The sequence below is a fragment of the Pleurodeles waltl genome, chromosome 3_1, assembly GCF_031143425.1.
Source record: "Pleurodeles waltl isolate 20211129_DDA chromosome 3_1, aPleWal1.hap1.20221129, whole genome shotgun sequence".
Taxonomy (NCBI): domain Eukaryota; kingdom Metazoa; phylum Chordata; class Amphibia; order Caudata; family Salamandridae; genus Pleurodeles; species Pleurodeles waltl.
Window position 1 is genome coordinate 1623725362 of NC_090440.1, and position 20465 is coordinate 1623745826.

General features: G+C 44.1%; 1 protein-coding gene across 1 annotated transcript in view; it reads right to left on the bottom strand.

Annotated features, from left to right (window-relative positions):
* The window catches only part of STK39 (serine/threonine kinase 39), a 1706935-nt gene that overhangs the window by 1118144 nt on the left and 568326 nt on the right, over positions 1 to 20465 (bottom strand). The window contains exon 6 of the mRNA XM_069225277.1: positions 7187 to 7296. Coding sequence (XP_069081378.1) covers positions 7187 to 7296 — 110 coding nt within the window. The remainder of the gene's footprint in view (positions 1 to 7186; positions 7297 to 20465) is intronic.

Sequence of the window (20465 nt, forward strand, 5' to 3'; positions counted from 1 at the left end):
ACAGATATGGCGAGGGAAATCGACTGAGCAGAACCCTGGCGAGGCTAATACGTCCCAACATGAACTCCTCACATGTCGCTGAAATCTTAGACCCCACTAACACCTTAGTTACCACCACACTGGACATAGCATGAGTATTCTCCATATTCTATGCGGAACTATACCAAGATACCTCGGTGATAAGCGGAGCGGAACTCATTAGGGACTTTGATACGCTACAACTGGTTTGGCTGAACCGAGCTCATCGCGCTTACCTAGAGGCACCCATCACAATTGAGGCGATAATTAAGGTGATTGTCGAGCTCCCGGGTGACAAAGCCCAGGGCGCAGACAGTCTCACCATCTCGTTCTATAAGGAATATGCCTCATTGCTGGCCCCTCACCTCCTGGCCATGTACCAGGACTCATTAGATACAGGATGCCTCCCTGCTTCACTACAAGAGGCTATGACAGTTACCTTACTCAAACCAGACAAGCCAGCGTTGCGCTGCAAATCCTATAGGCCGCTTTCTCTCATCAACGTAGACAATAAAATATATGCTTAGGTGCTGGCCAACCACTTACTACCACTCCTGCCTAAAATTATTTGTCCGGATCAGGCTGGTTTCATACCAGGCAGGTCCACATCCAATAACCTTCGCATAATCTTCGCCATCATGCACCACTTGGCTCCACATACCCAGGCAAGAGCTGCTTTGTTGGACGCCACAAAGGCGTTTGACACACTAGAATGGTCCTACATCTTCCCCTTTAAGCACAAATAGGTCTCAGTCCCATATTTATAAAACAGATCAGTCTATTATACACCCTCCCAATGGCAAGGTGCGCATAAACGGGACTATTTCGGATCCCTTCCAAGTTACACAGTAGACGAGACAGGGATGTCCGTTATCACCTCTTTTATTCACCATTGCAATGAACCACTAGCGGCATGCCTTCGACAAAACCATGCAAACAGGGGCACTGGTCTAACTTACAGGGATCTCAATGTGTGCTGATGACATTGTGCTTTATACCCCTGACCCATATGACAACCTGACTGCCATGATACAAGAGGTGATCCAATTTGGAGGCTACTCGGGTGTGCAGATCAATTGGGAAAATTCAGTGCTATTTCCCCTTACAGATGAGACTCTGCCTTTCCCCTTGAATTTCCCTTTGAATGGGCAGAATAGCTGGTCCGTTACTTAGGCATTTGGCTTAGCCGAAACATCAATACTTTGTGGCAGGCAAACTATGGTAGCGTAGTGACCTGGTTGGAGGACAGGATACCTTTATGGTCTTGCCTCCCGCTTTCCCTCACAGGCCACATCTCTCTAGCAAAGATGGTGGTCCTTCCCAAATTTCTCTATCTGTTCCTCAATATTCCCCTTCCTCTGACTGACTCCTTCCTTAAACGTTTAAAATCCAATTTGTGTACCCTAGTCTGGGTGGGCAAGCAGCCCAGGGCGTCCGGGGAACTTCTCACTCTACCGCCGGCGAAGGGTGGTCTGGGGGCACCAGACATGACTCTTTACGCTTATTGTGCACAGGCACAATATCTCCACTTCTCGGTTCACCCCACCCCATTTCAACCACACGCCGCCATAGAGGCAGATAGAGCAGCACCATGCCCCCTCAAGACGGCATTGTTCAGCCCCTATAAAATACCCAGAGCTGAAATTAACACGTCACCTAAGTGCACTGGGCACGGGAGGGGCTACGTAGATGGGTTGGACTACCCCTAATACACGCGACATCCATCTCACTATTTGAGAACCCAATGATCCCACCACTTCAGGGACACAGCACCAGGGTACTTCCTCACAAACTTAAAATCTCTACCTTTGCTGATATATATCCAGAAGGCCAATTTATCACACAACTACCTGAGTTAGAGGGTGCCAGTCACACATCCCTGGACGTACTGCTGTACTACCAACTTGGTGCGACATGCCGCACCTTACAACCCACCTTCCCTGCTGCACCTCCCACACCACCACCATTAGAAATCATACTCAGGTCCCCATTCCCCCAGACACCTGATTGTTCGTCTTTATACTTCCACCCAGGATTCTGCCCCGTCTATCATATCAGGTGCCCGTGCAAGGTGGGATGCAGACCTCTCCTTAACACTTTCAGACGAACAATGGGACTTTTGCTGCGTCCAACTAGAACGCCTCTCCCCCAACCACAGATTGCGACACATACTCTTTAAATACTTACACTGCCTCTATCAAAATCTTCTACAACTTTTCAATATAGGCTTAACCCCAGATGCGAGGTGCATCAGATGCGGGGAAGAGCAGGCCTCATTCTTACACTTAGCAAGGATATGCCTGCCGACATTGGCATTTTGGGAGGCGGTCTTTAATGCCATAGAGACAATAACTGGATACGACACATCTAGGATGCCGTTGGTGGCACTACTAGGCCACGTGGCGCTGATACCTGTCGAGTGTAGGCACCTCACAGCAATATTACTCCTGATAGCAAAAAGGAGAGTGGCCGTGCACTGGGGAAGGCGCCCGTCCCCCACTGTCCCCGCTTGTGTGTAGGATGTCACATACTGCCATGAACAATTAGATGAATATGGTGAACTGCTACCACCTAGCTCGCTCCTATCCCAAAGATATATGGGGCCTCTTTCGTTCTTATCTTTACACCCAAAACAGGCCTAATTCTCCCATAGTCGTGTCAAACACCACCACATTACAGACAGCAGGATAGATAAATGTGAGGCTAACATTGCACATTAGCTCCTGCCGTAGCAGGTTGAACCAGAATGTGCCGCATGGGGGCAGAGTACAGGCGGACACTGATAAACATTAATCCATAGAGTTCTTTGGCCCCTAACTAATGACAGTGCTTTTGGTCGGGGCTCACTAATGGGAAATAGAGGGTCGTATTGTAACTTATGCTACATGTATGGAGTTGCATCGTGTGTCAACAAATAACTTGTGCTCATTGACTGTACCTCAAATCATTTGTTGTAGTTGTTTATATGCAATCAATAAAACATTAATAAAAAAAAGTCACCCATTTAAGCTGTGATAAAAGAAGGGCTTCTCTAAACATGAACTTCTGAGCAAAGAGCCTAGAGGATCCTCTTCCTCACACATTAAGGTGAGAGAGCGTAGATTAAATATTACATATTAGATGTGAAATACTTATACCTAACAATGCTGCATACAAAATGATCCTAAAATATTATTTGTTTAAATGTATTCTTAGCATGATTATAAGTGTGAAGTTACTATCGTGAGCATAGACTAATGTCAACTGTAAGAAATAATTGCTTGCAAAATGATTAATTGAATGTGTTAACACCTACGAAAATTGCATTTGTATTAGAACCCATAGGCCTTAAAGTTAGCGTGAGTCGAAGACTTAGCCGTGTAGCTCTCATATTAAAGCATATTTTCTGTTTTCCAGTGTGCTGACTCGTAAAGGGCCATGACCCAGCATTTGTTCTTCTTCCTCACTTTATGTAACAATGCTAATTTTTCTCATCTGCATGCTGGCTGCTTTAGTATAAGATTTATACGTTTTGCAACAATATTAGAAACATTCAAGGATGATTTGCCGTGGAAAAGAGAACTTTTGACCTGAAGAACGCGCCAAAGAATGAAGTAACCCCGGATGTGCCACCTACGAAGACGTCAATTATGAAGACCAATCAAAACGTTATAAATCATGGGGTGACAATTTGTATTACCTAATGTATAATTTGATAGGTTAAAGATAGTGGGGTATAACGATTATCCAATAGAATTTCGGGGGAATCTATTGTGAAAAGGGATAAAAACTCATGACACAGATGGGTCAGAGGAACTAGGTAGGGAATGATATCGATTGCATCCAGAAACTCTGTCACTCTGTTTGGTGACTTGAAATTTAAATAAACTATCCTCGTCCACAGTCTGTCCTTTACATTTCTCCTCCCTATGCGCAAAGTGTCCCCTGTCCCTTTAGATGAAGATGACTGTTGGCGATCTAACTGATGTCCTGAAGACAAAGACTGATCCTTTATGCTGACTTATTCCGAGGAGGGTAATTATGACAATACTATTGTAATTTGTCTATTTGCTTTTCCTTTCTAGGTACCAACTGCTGTATTTTTGGATAGAGACCTTAGTTAGATGTTTTCCAAATTGGTGTTCTAAATTGTTTTGCATGAAGTCCAACATGCTGATGCTAATTAGTGGTTAGAAGTAGGTGTTCATCCTGACTGACGTAAATAGACGAGACTGACATTGTACTGTGCTGAACTGAGATGTATACGTTATTATATGTATTCTAACCTATGTTTATCTTACGTTGGTGCTTTTATGTTTGTGATCTTTGCATTGTCGAAGTCTTATCACAGTTGCCATATCGTGACTATGCTCTTTTGCTTCTTGGTTTTGAGATCGATACTCTTATTGATAGATTGTAATCAATAGGGAAATAAATTCACAAAACTTCAATTAAAGGTACGGTTATTTATGACTGAAAGGTCATGATTGCGCCGACAGCTTAATCAATGTCTTTATCCAAAGTAAAGTATATTGTGGTGATATATGTTGATAACGTCATTGACATATTGCTTGATATATTGATCAGTTATCTCGTTCTACGGTGTCTCACCACTGGGTCAAAAGATTCATCGGCCTAAAACGAGTCCTAATGTGTATAAAATTGACATAAAGGGACGCGTTAGCAAAGGAAAGGGCCTTTGTGATATCCCACAATGAGGCACTCCATGTACAGAACATCTTCACTCTGGTATTGTTGACTAATTTCCATCAGAATCTGGTTGCTTTGTGTCCTTCCAGCACCTCAGCCTTTCCTGAATAATGATTCAAATCACAAGCCTCACACACAACCTCAAAATTCTAAATAACTCTGATTAGCCAAATAACTATCAGGAAGCCATACAAAACAATTGTTTTTTCCTATTACAAAAATAACTATAAAAGTGTAAAAATAATAACATTTAAAAGGGCAAGAGCAGCGGTGGTTTCTGGGCGATGGACGAAATGGATGGTAATTGCAAAAGGCAATTTTTCTGCCAGCTAACATGATCACTGCTCTGTGGGCAGTACTGAGGCACCAAGGACTCGACAAAGGATTCAAACAGCTTTTTGACCTACTGACGGGCACTGGGAAAACGTGTACCTCCTGCCACCTGAACTCCAGGGCCCTCAACAAACAGTGACAAATAGTCTAGTGAACCAAACCAAATATGTGTTTGTACAACTAGTATTCTGAACTCACATGTTTGAAAGTGCTTTTATAAAATGGAGTTTTAGTGAATTATAATATTTGCCAAAGATCACACAATTTAACTGGCCAAGCCGTGATTTATACAGAATTTTTTTTTCACTTTGTACAAATCAGCCACGAAATCTGTATCTCTCTGTCTTTCATTATGTTACAGCTTTGCTTTTAACCGCAGTGTGCAGCTGTTATGTAGTGTAAAGTCGACCCAAAGGCATTGAACCACCTTTCATGAGCACCAATTACATTACACAAGGTAACATTTATGTTTGTTACGGGCACATGGGAGATTAAGGGCCATATTTATACTTTTTGACGCAAAACTGCGCTAACGCAGTTTTGAGTCAAAAAAATTAGCGCCGGCTAACGCCATTCTGAAGCGCCATGCGGGCGCCGTATTTAATCAATGACGTTAGCCGGCGTTAGCCGCCGGCGCTGCCTGGTGTGCGTGGAAAAAAACAACGTACACCAGGCAGCGCCGGCGTAGGGGGATATGTAGCTTGGGCGTCAAAAAATGGGGCAAGTCAGGCTGAGGCAAATTTTTCGCCTCAACCCGATTTGCGCCATTTGTTTCGACTCCCAAACCCCATAGAAATGACTCCTGTCTTAGCAAAGACAGGAGTCATGCCCCCTTGCCCAATGGCCATGCCCAGGGGACTTCCGTCCCCTGGGCATGGTCATTGGGCATAGTGGCATGTAGGGGGGCACAAATCAGGCCCCCCTATGCACCAAAAAAAAAAAAAAATACTTACCGGAACTTACCTTCATGTCCCTGGGATGGGTCCCTCCAGCCTGGGGTGGGCAAGGGTGACAGGGGGTTTCCCTGGGGGCATGGGAGGGCACCTCTGGGCTCCTTCCGAGCCCACAGGTCCCTTAATGCCTGCCTTTTCCAGGCGCTAAAAAACGGTGCAAAAGCAGCCGTACGTCATTTTTTTTGACCCGCCCACTCCCGGGCGTGAATTTTGCCCGGGAGTGTAAATACGGCGCACATGCCTTGGAGTCCATTTTTTAGACAGGAACGCCTACCTTGCATCTCATTAACGCAAAGTAGGTGTCCACACTAAAAAATGACGCAAACTCCATGGACTTTGGCGCTAGACGCGTCTAACGCCAAAGTATAAATATGGAGTTAGTTTTGCGTCGGAATTGCGTCAAAAAAAAGACGCAATTCCGGCGCAAACAGAGTATAAATATGCCCCTAAGTGATTTGTGCACATCACAGGATGTTCAGCTAACGTTGGTTCCCAAGTTCCAAAGTCAACAGCTCTGGTCATAACACCACATCCTGGGTAGAGGAAGGGTGGCAGGTTGAAACCTTCATGACTGCTGGATTTTTGGTACATTTATCACAGAATTAGTGTGAATATTGCACTGCTTCACTAGCTTCCGTTATACGTTTACTGCTGTTACACCCCACCATTTTCAAATTCCACCATCCATCACTGGGCAACAGTATGCCTGTGAGACATTATCAGTGAACTCTCATCCAAATCACCAATGCCAATGATGAATGGCGACAGAAATGTTCGAGTGCGTCGAGTTCAAGCGTCAAATGTTCTGCAAGATAAGTTTATGGCTCCCTCCACGTCAACAGTGAATTATATATTTGTAATGGGGAAAGCAAAACAACAATTCGATGAGGTAAAGTAGCAGGAGCTACATTTCTTTCAATTGTTCAGTTTAAATTATGTAACCATGCCTTGTGTAGGGTGAATTAGACCACATTCCTTGAGGACCTTTATGCCATAAAATAAATCTGTTACTATTTAGGGAAAAACATGTGCACATTACATTCCTATTGTACCACTTCTTTCTTTAAATTAAGGCAATACAGATATATATGATTAAAAAAGTGTAAAGCCATGTGTAATAGTAATCTTGTTATTAAATCACAGCAGCATCTTGAATTGTTTAAAGGTATCCACAGAACAGCCACCGATATTACCTGTTCCATAACTTCGGGAGCCATCCAACATGGCGTGCCTACGAATGTTTTTCTTACTTTATTTCGGGTAACATCGCCCCCAGTGGCTAAGAAGGAACTCACACCAAAATCTGAAAAATATAACAGCAGTAAAGTTTTTTTGTATGCTTTGACTGAAAAACATTTCTAAATTAATCACAAATATAAATATATGTTGTGAAAAAAATCTGAGAAGAAAAATACTCTAAAAAATGCTGAGTAGTTTAACATCGGAAAAACGTGGAACTACCAGGATAGAAACCTGCGGCACATATCGTTATTTAGCTCCACTAAAACAAACGGTTGTGTGTCAGAAAAACGCAGGTCTTTAGCACGCCTGCCTTAAGAACGTGGCAGAAACCACTAATGCGTCTCTGCAACGCATTCTTTTACCACGCAAGTCATTACAACGACTTGCCTTGGGGAAAGCGCTGAGCTTTGGAATAGTATAGTGTACTATTCCAACTCCAGTCAGCGCCACAGTAGGGAAAGTGTTGCATCAGTCCAACAACACTTTCCCTAAGGCAAGTCGTTGTAATTACTTGAGTGGTAAAGGAATGCGTTGTAAAGACGCATTCGTGATTCTATCACAGGACCGGAGGCGAGGATTATGCAAATCTTTCTTCACTCTTTATTCAACAGCAAGTTCAAAGTTAAACAAAACATGAACAGAAAAACTACAAGTTCCATGAGCCCGCCGCCATGGTAACGAGTATCCAATGAGGTGCCCTCCTTCACGTCAGTATAAATGGCCCGAGACACGTCACACTTCCTCTTTCTTCACTGCTCAGATAAGTGCCTTTTCTGCCTCCGTTGGGAGTTTGTTTTCCTAAACTTGGCGCGCTGCCGCTCAATTGTTTTGCGGGGCTTTCTGTTGTTGTAGCAGCTTTATCGCCATGAGCGGTCCGGAACGGACGGGCCGCTCGAGCGTTTAATTTCCTTTCGGCCCTCGGCGTGTTTAATACACGTCGGGCCCACCAGAGGGAGCGCGCGCTGTGTTCTTCGTTATCGGAGAGCGTGCCTCTTTCAGTGCGTGGCTCGCGCTTCGCGTTTGCTTCTTTCTAGGGAAGCCTGTTTGGTCCAGGGGGTTAGGTTCCTGCCTTTCACCCAGACAAGCAGGGTTCAATTCCCAGGCCTGCCAGATGACACACTCAGTCTCTCAGCAGGCATATCTGCATTAATCACTTTGCTTTTTCTTCCCAGAATTGAGGGTTTCTCCTCTATTGCATGTTTGGCACCCTGGTGCATTTTTTCTCTTCCCTACCCTGACACCCGTTTGGGTAAGAATTACCCCATTAGGGAAGGCATTACTTCTTGACTTACTATCAGTGACAGAGAGGGTAGGGATTTTACCCTATATATTGTATATTTTTTGTTGGGTGTACACTCTGTCATAGTCCTCATTATGCATTCCTCCCAAGAGAATGAACCTTTTACCAACATGTCCCCAGGTGAGGGTCCCTCTCACCGTACCCTTCCCCCCGGAGTGGACACTTTGTTTTCCCAGGCTATTTCTCACGCTTTAGCCCCTCTTAGGGATACTGTAGCTAAGCTTACTGAACAGGTGTCCAGAGGTACGGGCATGTTTGGTGTGACGGGAGCAGAGGGTGATTCCTCTACCCTTTCGGCCCCCAGGAAAATGCGCAAGCGCGACGCGGGGCACCTGGGGGATGGTGTATTTTCACCCAATCCCAAGAGTGCGCGCGCGCATAAGCGCGTACCCTCCCGGGAGGACCGTTTGCCCGGAGTACTGGGTGACAAGCTTCACCACCTATGGAACCCTGATCTGGGATCCCCCAAAGGCTTCATGGGAGGTTCAGATGAGGACTCATCATCTTTAGATGACGACTCGGGTCGCCCTTGGCGTCCGGGTGCTACCCTACCAGATCCTTCGGATCACGCCGATTCTGACTCCGATATGTTTGAGCCGGAGGGTATCTACCATCCGCGTTCCTCGGAGTGGCGTCCAGACCACAAGGTGGCTGAATATGTCGCCAGTAAAATTAGGCAACCTCTGGACAAAGAGGTGCGCGCTCGTCTACGGGCGGAGTGCCCACGCCCGTCTTTATCAGATAAGGTCGCTTTCACGCCAGTTATTGACCCAAAAATGTGTACGTTTTTTTCCAAGTACACCAAGGATCCCAAAAAAGGGATTGATCGCTCCTGGAGGGCATGCCAGGATAAACTTCTTGATGTGTTAGGTCCCCTCACACAGATTATTCAATTGGCGGAGCGGGCCAAGCAAGCAAACACTCCCCTACAGAACTCATAGATTTAGAGGTTCAGGCCCTTCTTCACAAAGGTGCCATTTCCTTTACTTCCCTTCACCCCACAGGCTTCGTAAGCAACATCTTCTTGGTGGAAAAGAAGGACAAAGGGTTTCGTCCCGTTATCAATCTTCGTGCTTTCAACGAGTGGGTGGTTTACAGACATTTCAAAATGGAGGGTATTCACATGCTCCGCGACCTCCTCTTACAAGAGGACTGGATGGTTCGTCTAGATCTCAAGGACGCGTACCTCACGGTCCCTATTTTTCCACCCCATCGCAGATTCCTGCAATTCTTATGGAACAACCAGGTGTTCGAATTCACCACACTCCCCTTCGGCCTGTCGTCGGCGCCGTGGTGCGTCACAAAACTTCTCAAACCAGTAGTGGAAACTCTGAGGTTACAAGGCATTCGCCTCATAATTTATCTGGACGACATCCTTTTGATGGATCAGTCCAGGTCTCGGTTGATGTTCAATCTGAACACAACTATTGCGCTTTTCCAGGACCTTGGTTTTGTGATCAACCAACAGAAGTCGCAACTTACTCCGACTCAATCGTTAGTCTTCCTAGGGTTTCTAGTGGATTCCCGCTCAGCGTCTCTCAGTCTCCCGGCGACGAAGATTTCCAAAATAAAGAAGGAACTGAGAAAGGTCCTGCAACGGGACCAGATCTCTCTACGCCAGTTAGCCAGAGTGGTAGGCCTGCTTTCGTCTTCGATTCAAGCCATTTTTCCGGGTCCCCTACACTACAGAGCCCTGCAACGCTTGAAAGCGTTTCACCTTCGCCGAGGGGTGACGTACTCCGAGTTGATCTCCCTGTCTCAAGAGGCAAGGACGGAGTTGTGTTGGTGGCTGGACCACATGGAGGCATGGAATGGCAGGGCCATCTTTGGGGCGGCCCCGGATCTGGTGATCGAGTCAGATGCCAGTCGCCAGGGATGGGGGGCTCGTTGCGGGGACATCTCGTTGGGGGGACGCTGGACCCCGCAGGAACTAACCATGCATATCAACTGCCTGGAGCTCCTGGCGGGTTCTTTTGCAATCAAGTCTCTCACGAGAAACAAGGTCTCATGCGTAGTTCTACTACGGATGGACAACGTATCGGCAGTGCAATACATAAATCGTTTAGGGGGAACAAGATCAAGAGCCCTAGCGGGGCTAGCGATAGATTTTTGGCATTTTTGCCTTCAACACCAAATCTCAGTCACAGCGGAGTATCTTCCGGGAACCCAGAATGTGTGGGCAGACTGGAATTCTCGGTTTCTCCGGGATCCCAGCGATTGGCGACTACATCGCTCGGTTTTTCAGGCGATCATGGATCATTGGGGTCCCTGTTCAGTGGATCTCTTTGCGTCTCGTTGGAATGCCCAGCTTCCCCTATACTTCAGCTGGCGTCCGGATCCGGGAGCGATGGCAGTAGATGCGTTTCTCCAACATTGGGGCACTCTTCAGGGTTATGCTTTTCCCCCGTTTCTTCTTATCCCGCGGGTTGCTGCTCAAGTTCGCCGCCAAGAGGCGACGGTGATTCTAATAACCCCCTGGTGGAGATCACAGGCATGGTTCCCGACTCTGCTGGAACTCTCGTGCGAGTGTCCTCTTCGCCTCCCGGATTTTCCCTCGATACTCCTGGATCCGTCGGGGTTCTGCCACCCTCTAATCCTTCAAGGTCATCTTCCCCTCATAGCTTGGAAGATTTCCGGCATCATTGGCAAAACAACCGGCTTTCGCAGGAAGCTAATAACTTCATCGCACAGGCCTGGGCCCCTGGTACATGCAAACGATATAGATCAGCATGGAATAGGTGGTCTAGTTGGTGTGTGGGCAAACACTGCGATCCCATGGGGGCCAGCATTGCCGACATCATCAATTTCCTGGCGGAATTAGCTGCATCCGGCTTAGCGTATCGCACCATCAATTCTTTTCGCTCGGCCATCTCTGCGGGCCATCCTCCCCTGAATAATCTCCCGATTGGGGGGCATCCCTGGGTTTGTAAACTTCTTAGGGGTATTAGACTCTCCAGACCTCCACAACCTAGATATTCGGAGCTCTGGGATGTGAACTTGGTTCTTAATCTCTTATCCTCTTGGCGGGACAACCAATATTTGTTGATGAAGGAATTGTCGGCAAAATTAGCCATGCTTCTCTGCCTCATTTCCTGTAAGCGTGTGTCAGATATCAGAGCACTGGATGTTTCCGCTCGAGTCTTTACTCCAGAAGGAGTCACGTTTACTATTGCAAGGAGAACAAAGAATAATACCAGGTCGGTGTCCTATCCCGTTTTTCCTGATTCCCCGAGGCTATGTGTGGTTAGATGTCTCAAAGTCTATGAGGAAGTGACCAGTTCTTGTAGACCTCCAGGTGAGACTCAATTGTTGATTTCTATTAAGAAGCCGTTTAGGGCGGTTTCTTCTCCCTCCATTGCCAGATGGATTCGGTGGATTCTCTCTGAGGCAGGTATAGATATTCGAGTTTTTGGGGCTCATTCTACTCGGGGAGCTATGGCTTCCAAAGCCATACAAGTGGGGGGCAGGTTGGAGGACATCATGCATGCTGCTGATTGGTCTTCAGAGTCTACTTTTAAGAAGTTTTACTTTAAACCAATTCACGACGCAGCCGCACTGGTGGTAAGTAAGCTTTGAACTTGCATAATCCTCGCCTCCGGTCCTGTGATAGAATACGAAATTTCCTAGCTATCGTGAAGGAAAGTTTCAATTCTATTAAGGACACGGAGGCGAGGATTATCCCACCCACATACATTTCGCGGATATGTTCCCTCCCGATTACATCTATCTGCGTAGCAAGGTGGTATACTTGCGTTTATGCCTTTGTTTATTGGTTATTCTGCTCATATTTTTAATTTTTCAGGTAAACACTTGATTCAGATATATTTTCATTTATATGTGTTTTAGAGTTCATAACTTTGTTGCCTTTGGTAGGTTTCCTGTGTTCTATCGGACTTGCATCTAATTACACCTATTTTTTAGGTTCCGAAACTACGACCAATTGACTCTACCAGGATTCCTTCCGCAGTGAAGTCGAGGAAGTGTGACGTGTCTCGGGCCATTTATACTGACGTGAAGGAGGGCACCTCATTGGATACTCGTTACCATGGCGGCGGGCTCATGGAACTTGTAGTTTTTCTGTTCATGTTTTGTTTAACTTTGAACTTGCTGTTGAATAAAGAGTGAAGAAAGATTTGCATAATCCTCGCCTCCGTGTCCTTAATAGAATTGAAACTTTCCTTCACGATAGCTAGGAAATTTCGTATTCAGGCCGCGTTGTGAAGGCACAACGTTTAAGGCTGTTTCCCAAAACAAATATTGCCATCCTAATGAAAAACACACATAAAAAGCATATTTTAAAGGCGCTTTTCTTATTAAAAGTTACTCTGGTTAAACTTGAGACTAACGAACATTAAATGAATTACTTGTTGAAAAGGATTTATTTCAGGGTTTGACTGGCGACGGATTTGTGTAGCTACAATGGTGACATGCTGGTTAAAATAGGAATGAGGCGACTGGCATCCACGTGGGGAGAACTTTCATCTGAGATAGGTTGTGGTTCGAGGAAGGAAGATAGAATAAAAACAACTACGGCTAAACACGTGGGTACAGGAGAGAGGGACTGATACAGTGTATATCAAATACATTAAAGTGACACATACTACAGGAGAGCAAAGGGCAGGTGTTAGACGGACTGGGTAGGGAAATAGTCTGAATGAGAGGGGATACACAATCCCTAAGGGTTATGTGATTAAAGAGGCTAGCAAGGTTACAAAAACAAAACCCAGACGGAATACTGGGATAATCGTGTTGTAAGAGTGATTAACAGTAGGAAGGTTAGAGAGAAGGGGGAAAAACATAGACAGTTCTCTAACTCTGACTGACCATGTTAGATAGACCTGGAGCCAGGACCCACTTCATCGCAAACGTTCTGGCAACAGTGGTCACTAGGCAATTAACCAAATCAATCTGATTTCAGATCACAGGTAGGTATGGAGAGAGCACAGGGATGTATGACTGACTACAGGAAATCATGGCTCGGAAGAAAGCAGCACTTCTTGTGGTGCGTGGTGTGTCAGCCATGTTTGTTACCATGTTACAGCAATATGTCAATACCTGGACACAATCGTCACACCTTCCTTTTTCTGAATTTTCCAGAGGTAACCACCACTTCTTCCTGTATCCACTAAGCTGCTTAATATCAGTCATTGTCAAGTGGAAGCAACAAATATCTTTAAGAAGGAACATTGGGCGTTATTTAGAATTTGACGGACAGGGTAGTTCATCACAAATATGGTGGGGTACCCTGTCCATATGTCTGTTGGATTACCCCCTATTTAGAGTCGAGTGAATAATGACCCCATATATTGGGTCATTGGTCTAAGTGTCTGAGACAGTGGGCCCCAATTAGCACGGGCATGCTAATGTATTTTTTCACGTTGGAAACCAAAAGGAAATGCATGACTTTCTCAAACAGAAAAAAAAAAGACTTCATACCCTGGGAAAAAGCTCAGAGTGTGTCAGGCTCATTATCGTATTGTTTTTTCCCACTCTGGCAATAGGTTTTTTTTAAACTAAAAATGTTTGCTGAGGGGCTGCATGAAATATGGAGCCCGCTCACAAAACTTGCAGTGCCTTTAGAGGAACCGCCATGGATGTGGGTTCTCTGATGTTACAGACATCTCCTCCAGGTATATGGAGATCTTTAAACATGGCAGGCTGTAGTCCCCCGGTGCTGCACGGTACATGATCTCTTGCCTGGTGGAAAGAAATACAGCACACCCCTTCCACCCTCAGCCCCTCAGTGACGCCAAAGGTTTGGAGGAAAAAAACCCTAAGGGCATAAAATCCTTAAGAAAGGCTAGTGGTGTAGATGTATGACTCACTGGTGGCAAGAAAAGAGGATCAAGATAAACACTAACCCTCAAACCATGGCAAAATCGGACAAGTTCTAGCACAATACTGCAGAAACCTTGCAAACAGGGGCTTGATGTATGTATGGACGATACGTGCTGAGTATTGGTAACAAAAGGTATTGAATGCCCAGCTTCTACTTAATGAAGAAACATGAAGTAGCTGGTAGGAGGACACAAGAAGTGACAAACTGGAAGTAAGGCTGTCTTTGTAATCTGCAATGCAGTCAGAGATCTTGATAAGGAATTAGGTTGTGTCATCTCACCCCTTGTCTTTGTCAAGGACTGGAGGCAGGGAAAGGCTGTTTATTCCCATTCTTGATTGCCCAAGGAAACGTTGACTCCTCTTGGTAGCCACGGTGCCATCATACACTGAACAGTACATGTGAAACGTGACAAGTATCAAAGGATAACATTAAAGCCAAGGTTGTAGCTCCTGATTGAAGATGACGATTAGTACTGAAGTTATCAGCAAAGGTTTGACAACAGAGAAGAGAAAAGTGCTAAATAAAATACTCCAGAAGTAGAGCCAGTAAATGTTCTTAACCCTAGAGGCAAAACCAGGATCACAAATAGTAGCAAAGGTGCCAATAACACCACAAAAAGTAAGGAAACAAATGTGTTTCAATACTTCCATCTTTTGGAAATAGATCCTTATATATAATTCAAATATGAACTGACCTTAAAAGGTTCTACTTCATCTTGGATTGTGGAAGTCAGACAGTTTCAAAGGATAGACTATGATCTTTGAAAAAACAGTGTACAAGTCTTGTCCCTGCCCCTTTCCTGAAACACACGGCATCCATTTGGAACATGAAGAAACTGTTGCCCATATTTGACATTCTTTGCACTACCCTGCCACACTTCATTCCTGGTACTCCGTACACTTTGTGGAACACTCAATCGGGTGACTGCGAGCAACAGACTATGTTGCGGTCTAGCTAGTAGGTACACTTAACCATATGCTGACAGTAGAGCCCAGCAAGACACTGCCTGAGAGCACAAGGAGCACCCCTCCTAGATGTGTGTAAACTCTGGTGAGTGTTCATAATTTGTTGTGACATCAGCACATTTCACGGCATTCTTAAGGTCAGCCACAGAGGACAGATTTTCAAATCTGTGATAATCACTTCTGGAACCTGATATAAAGTGGGACTTATCAATGCCCTTTCATGTACCACAAATTGTTTTAGAACACCACGACTTCCTGAAAACCTATGAAAAATAACCACCTTGGGAGAACAGAAAACTGGCTCACACAGAACACCTAAACTTTCTTTAAAGAACTTCTACTCATAACATAATCTGCAGAAAGAGAGCAACCAGAAACGAAAAGGTAGCCATTATCCACCATAAAACACTCATCGGCAAGCAGATCCACACTGACACAAAGATTTTATATGAATCTCTGGTTATATCAAGTGTTTCATGTGTAATCAATGCCACTATATTATCCATACCATTGACACATTACAGACCCTTAGTCTACAGCATCCTTCTTGGTAAAATTCCTGGACCTAACATATGTTTCCTCTCTAATGATGTCTTAATCATTGGCAATTTCTACCTATTGGTAGACACAATGTAAATTTAGTTGAACATAATGAACTGTTTTGTCTAACACAACTGGTTCCTTCGACCACGCACAAGACTAATCATATACTTAAACTTATCTTTACTTCAAACTATACTTTTCTTGATGATTATGTCACCCCTTTATCTTAGGCTGATCATTCCATGGTATGTGCTCAAATTCGGGATCCTAATCAGACTCCTAGACAGCATCATCTCAATTTAACACAAAAAATCCTTTCAGGCCATTACTCAAAATCAGTTAAATTGCAATCCATGAAATGGACACTGAAATAAAATAAATATGATCTACAAACCATCCTCTAACACAATTCTTGACTAACTATTTAGTTGTATCTTGATGAAGCTTGCCAAAGTCACCTCCATTATTGGAAGTCCCACAAATCGGCTACGAAGATGCTAAACAAATATATCTCGTGAGGCAGCTCAACTAAAAAGATGGAATGCAAATTTGAATTAAGCATAAAGAAAATCCAATTTCTAGGCTGACGCAATTAAATATAAAGGCTGCACAAACGTTTGCCACAAAGCTTTGAAAATAGCCACAAAAAGGTTCCAAGTTTAAGGCATACTTATTACCTCTAGTATGGCAAATGATCTTTTTAATTTCAGAGATATAGAAAATCCTGATAAAATGAAAGTGTGCCTCCATCTCAGCTCTGCAACCATCTCATTCAAGTCAAGTAATGCAAAATTAATGAGTAAATAATCCAGGAACCACAAAACTCAGCCTACATCTTTCAACTTCCACCACAATTAGTATGTGGCATTGCAGAATCCACCCTGTAACCCTGAATAAAGAAGACGACTCACCAGCAGAGACGAAAGCATCAAACATCCCTTCTTACATATAACATAATGGGTCAAGGAATTGCTCCTCTCACTGGCGCCTTTATGTTTTTGAACTGATCAAAGCCTCCCTCCAAGAAAGAATAGTTCCTGCTTACGTAAAACGTGATTATTAAGAGAAGGAAGGGGAGGAAATGGTGCAGCATGGCAGAGAGAGTGGCTTAGGCTGACAGCCAGAGTTGTGCGGGTGCAACGGTACAGTGGAACAGTTAGCACCCTAATGGATCCATACATTAAACAGTGTGTCGGCGTCATAGTGGTGCAGAAACACCTGGGCAGGGAGATGGCAGTCAAGAAATACTCCCTGTGCGGGTCTGCATCAGTAGCAATAGCACACAAAGGGAATGTCTGATTGGCTGGCTAGCTTCCAACATTCTTTATAGGGTTCTAATGACAGACTTTATTGGACCATTATGCCCTCTCAGATTACAAATTCCAAAACACACACCTTTTGCCAGACAGATGGGGATAAAAACTACCCTATAGCTCTTTAAATCTTTTCCTGTCCACATCTTGCTAGTGATATTGTGGATAAGTGACAACTGCGCACATCGGCTCTGCGCACCTGGCAACACTGTCCTCCGGTGACATTGTGAGGCAGAAGCATGAATGGAGGAAGGATAAAGACTGAAGGCCCAGCCCCCTGTCTGCTCTAGCAAACTGGTTTGCTTCTGAAAATCTGACAAGGACGAAGGCCAGGGTAAGAGCTCTGGAGGCCCAACCCTCGGTCCTCACTTGGCACCCACCCTATGTCATTGGCTAGGAGAAACTAATGGAGCACAGGTACTAGGGAGAATCCTCCTCTCATTTCCCATTACCACAGCTTCATCCTGTATCAGCTGTTTCAAGACAGGGGCACAAGCATTAGATTTTAACATTACACCTTAGATATCCGCGGATCTATATCAGTGTTTGAAGCCCATGACTCTGTTGTCTTTCACGTACATTTCAACTTTCCCAAGCTTCAGTCCCGGAAGGAACCTCAGGGTCCAGTCATGAGTCCTACAACATAACGGGGCATCAATAATTCTAGATCTTGGGGGATATGAAGTGATTCTCTGATGTGTCAGTAGGAAATATGAATAAGATGCTCAAATCAGTTACAACATCGAATTTTGCATGTTATTTCGCAATTCCATGACCTTTTCTTGGGACACATTTTGACCCTGGGCATATCCTGCCGGAAAACAATGTGTAATTGACACGTGCATGCTGTATTACAGTGGAACTCGTAACATGGATTTGAATGCGAACACTTGTTCCCTCCCAAAGTGGCATTATTTTAAGACATTTTTATTGGGGGCCTTGAATTGTATTCAACAAGCCCAAAGAAGTAGTGCATATATGAAAGGGAGATACCTCTCCTATAGGTACTAAGCAGGGAATAAATGTCACAGGGCATGCAAGAGGATTATTTCAAGCACTACAATGTACTCCCACTGGCATGGTAAAGGGAACAGATCGTTCTACCCTCTAGTATCATTATATAAAGATACATTTGCAAACCAAATTCTACATATAGCTTTATGATCAATGAATGCCGTTTTCTTAGCATGTCTTTGTGCTGTGTTGCTATTTGTCCACACATGGCTTGTGTGCCCAATAATTCAGCAATACTTAGGATGTAATAATATAAGCCTTACATCTAACATATTGTAATGATTAATTTAATTATTGCCAAACATTTATTAAATGCTGATTGTAAAACTGGTTATAAAAGCTAGTTCTCATTTAAAAAAAAGGTTATGGTACTTATTACGACCTTGACGAGGGGTTTCCTCCATCACAAATGTGACGGATATCCCGTCCACCATATTACGGTCTCCATAGAATATATGAGATCATAATATGGCAGACAGGATATCCGTCACAACTGTGATGGAGGAAACCCCTCCGTTAAGGTCGTAATAAGGCCGTACATGTTTGTTCTTGAAACTGCTATTGCAAGTTGTTTTAATCGTACTGGTTCAACACGCGGTTCTATATTGGCAAAACAACAAATATTTTTGAGCAAACACTACCCTCCTGTGGTGACTATGCAGAAGTATCCCTCTAGTGTTTAAGAGTGTATTGCTTATGCTTCTAAATTATATTTTGATAATGTTTTGGCCGAGATTTACACATCTGTCACACAATGCTGGGCGGCATCCACAGTAGATGTGCAACTAACAGAGCAAGAAAGCTCCATATCTACAGAAATATGACACTATACTGATCTCTCACTACTGCCGGCACGCAATCCCAGAAAAGCAACACCTACACACCTTTGCAACAAGGTGTCTATGAGAGTCTAGCTTAGGATTTGTTTTCGGAATAGTATCTTTCCAGTCCAAAATAAAATGCTTAGACTAACTGTAAAACTTTTCCCATATTGGATGTGTCCTGTACAGTGCAGCACACGTGCAAAGTGAAAAAAGTTAGGAGAAATTAAAGCATTTCTCCTTCTAATGCCTGCTTTCATGTGGAATACATTTTTGGCACAAAACCATGTCAACTAGTGTTAGTAGATAGGGTTTTGTGTAAAACACCACTGGTGGTTGCACAAGAATGCCCATGTACCTTCCGTAGAAGTCCTACTTGATGCAAAGTAACGCAAAGCAGTGCTTTGCACTGATTTGCGTTACCTTTTCTTACAAACCAACGCAAATACCAATCTGCATTTGTTAGTAAATCTCAAAAAGGTTTTGATTCAGATCTGTTTTAAAAATGTAATGCAAACCTTGTAAATCAGGGCCTTTGTTGTTAACGGCACCTTTCAGAAGGAGAGTAAGGAAATGCTTTAAGTAACAGAATTCTTTGTTGCTGGTGACTGGCTGGAGCAGAAAACATCTTGTGAGACTAGTTGGAGCAGACATCTCGCAGGAGACATTTTCTCCTCAAGTCTATCCCCTTGCGGGTCTTTCATGTGAGTTTTAAAAGCATGGAACGTTATTGCGCTCAGTTTTCAGACAAGATAGCACAAAGTAAATTTCTCAAAATTTCACAATTTTTTATAAAAACAGAGGCTCATATTTATACTTTTTAGCGCTGCATTTGCGCCGCTTTTTGACGCAAAAACGACGCAAACTTACAAAATACAATAGGCCCATATCTATACATTTTTACTGCCGCATTTGCGTCTTTTTTTGACGCAAAAACGGCGCAAACTTACAAAATACAATACAACTGCCAACACCTAACGCCCCTCCGATGTGCTTTTTGAGCCTTGTCATGGTGGTGCAGCTCCTGTTTCCTTCCTGGAGTTGCCACGGGAAGAAATGACACTCTCCTTTCCACACCACCTATTCTGGGTCCCTGGACGGCATGTTGTGAGCTTTTGTGTATTCAATTCAACACACATTACACAGTAACCTTTCCACTTGTAAGGGTACTAACAGAGCAATCATCCTACTTTGGTCTATCTCTCTGGATACTATGTCGCACAGTGCATCTTAGAGTTTGGTTGATATACATTTGAAACCACTGCAGAATGAAGAACAGCGAGTAACATATTTACTGTGCTTTATATACCATCAACCTTGGAAGATTTCACCAAGAGTGCAAAATATAATTACAATGGACGCCTTGGAAATGTGAGTTTGATAAATGAAACAGCATTGTGAAGTAATTAACAAGTGTTTGTATTTGTAGAAACGT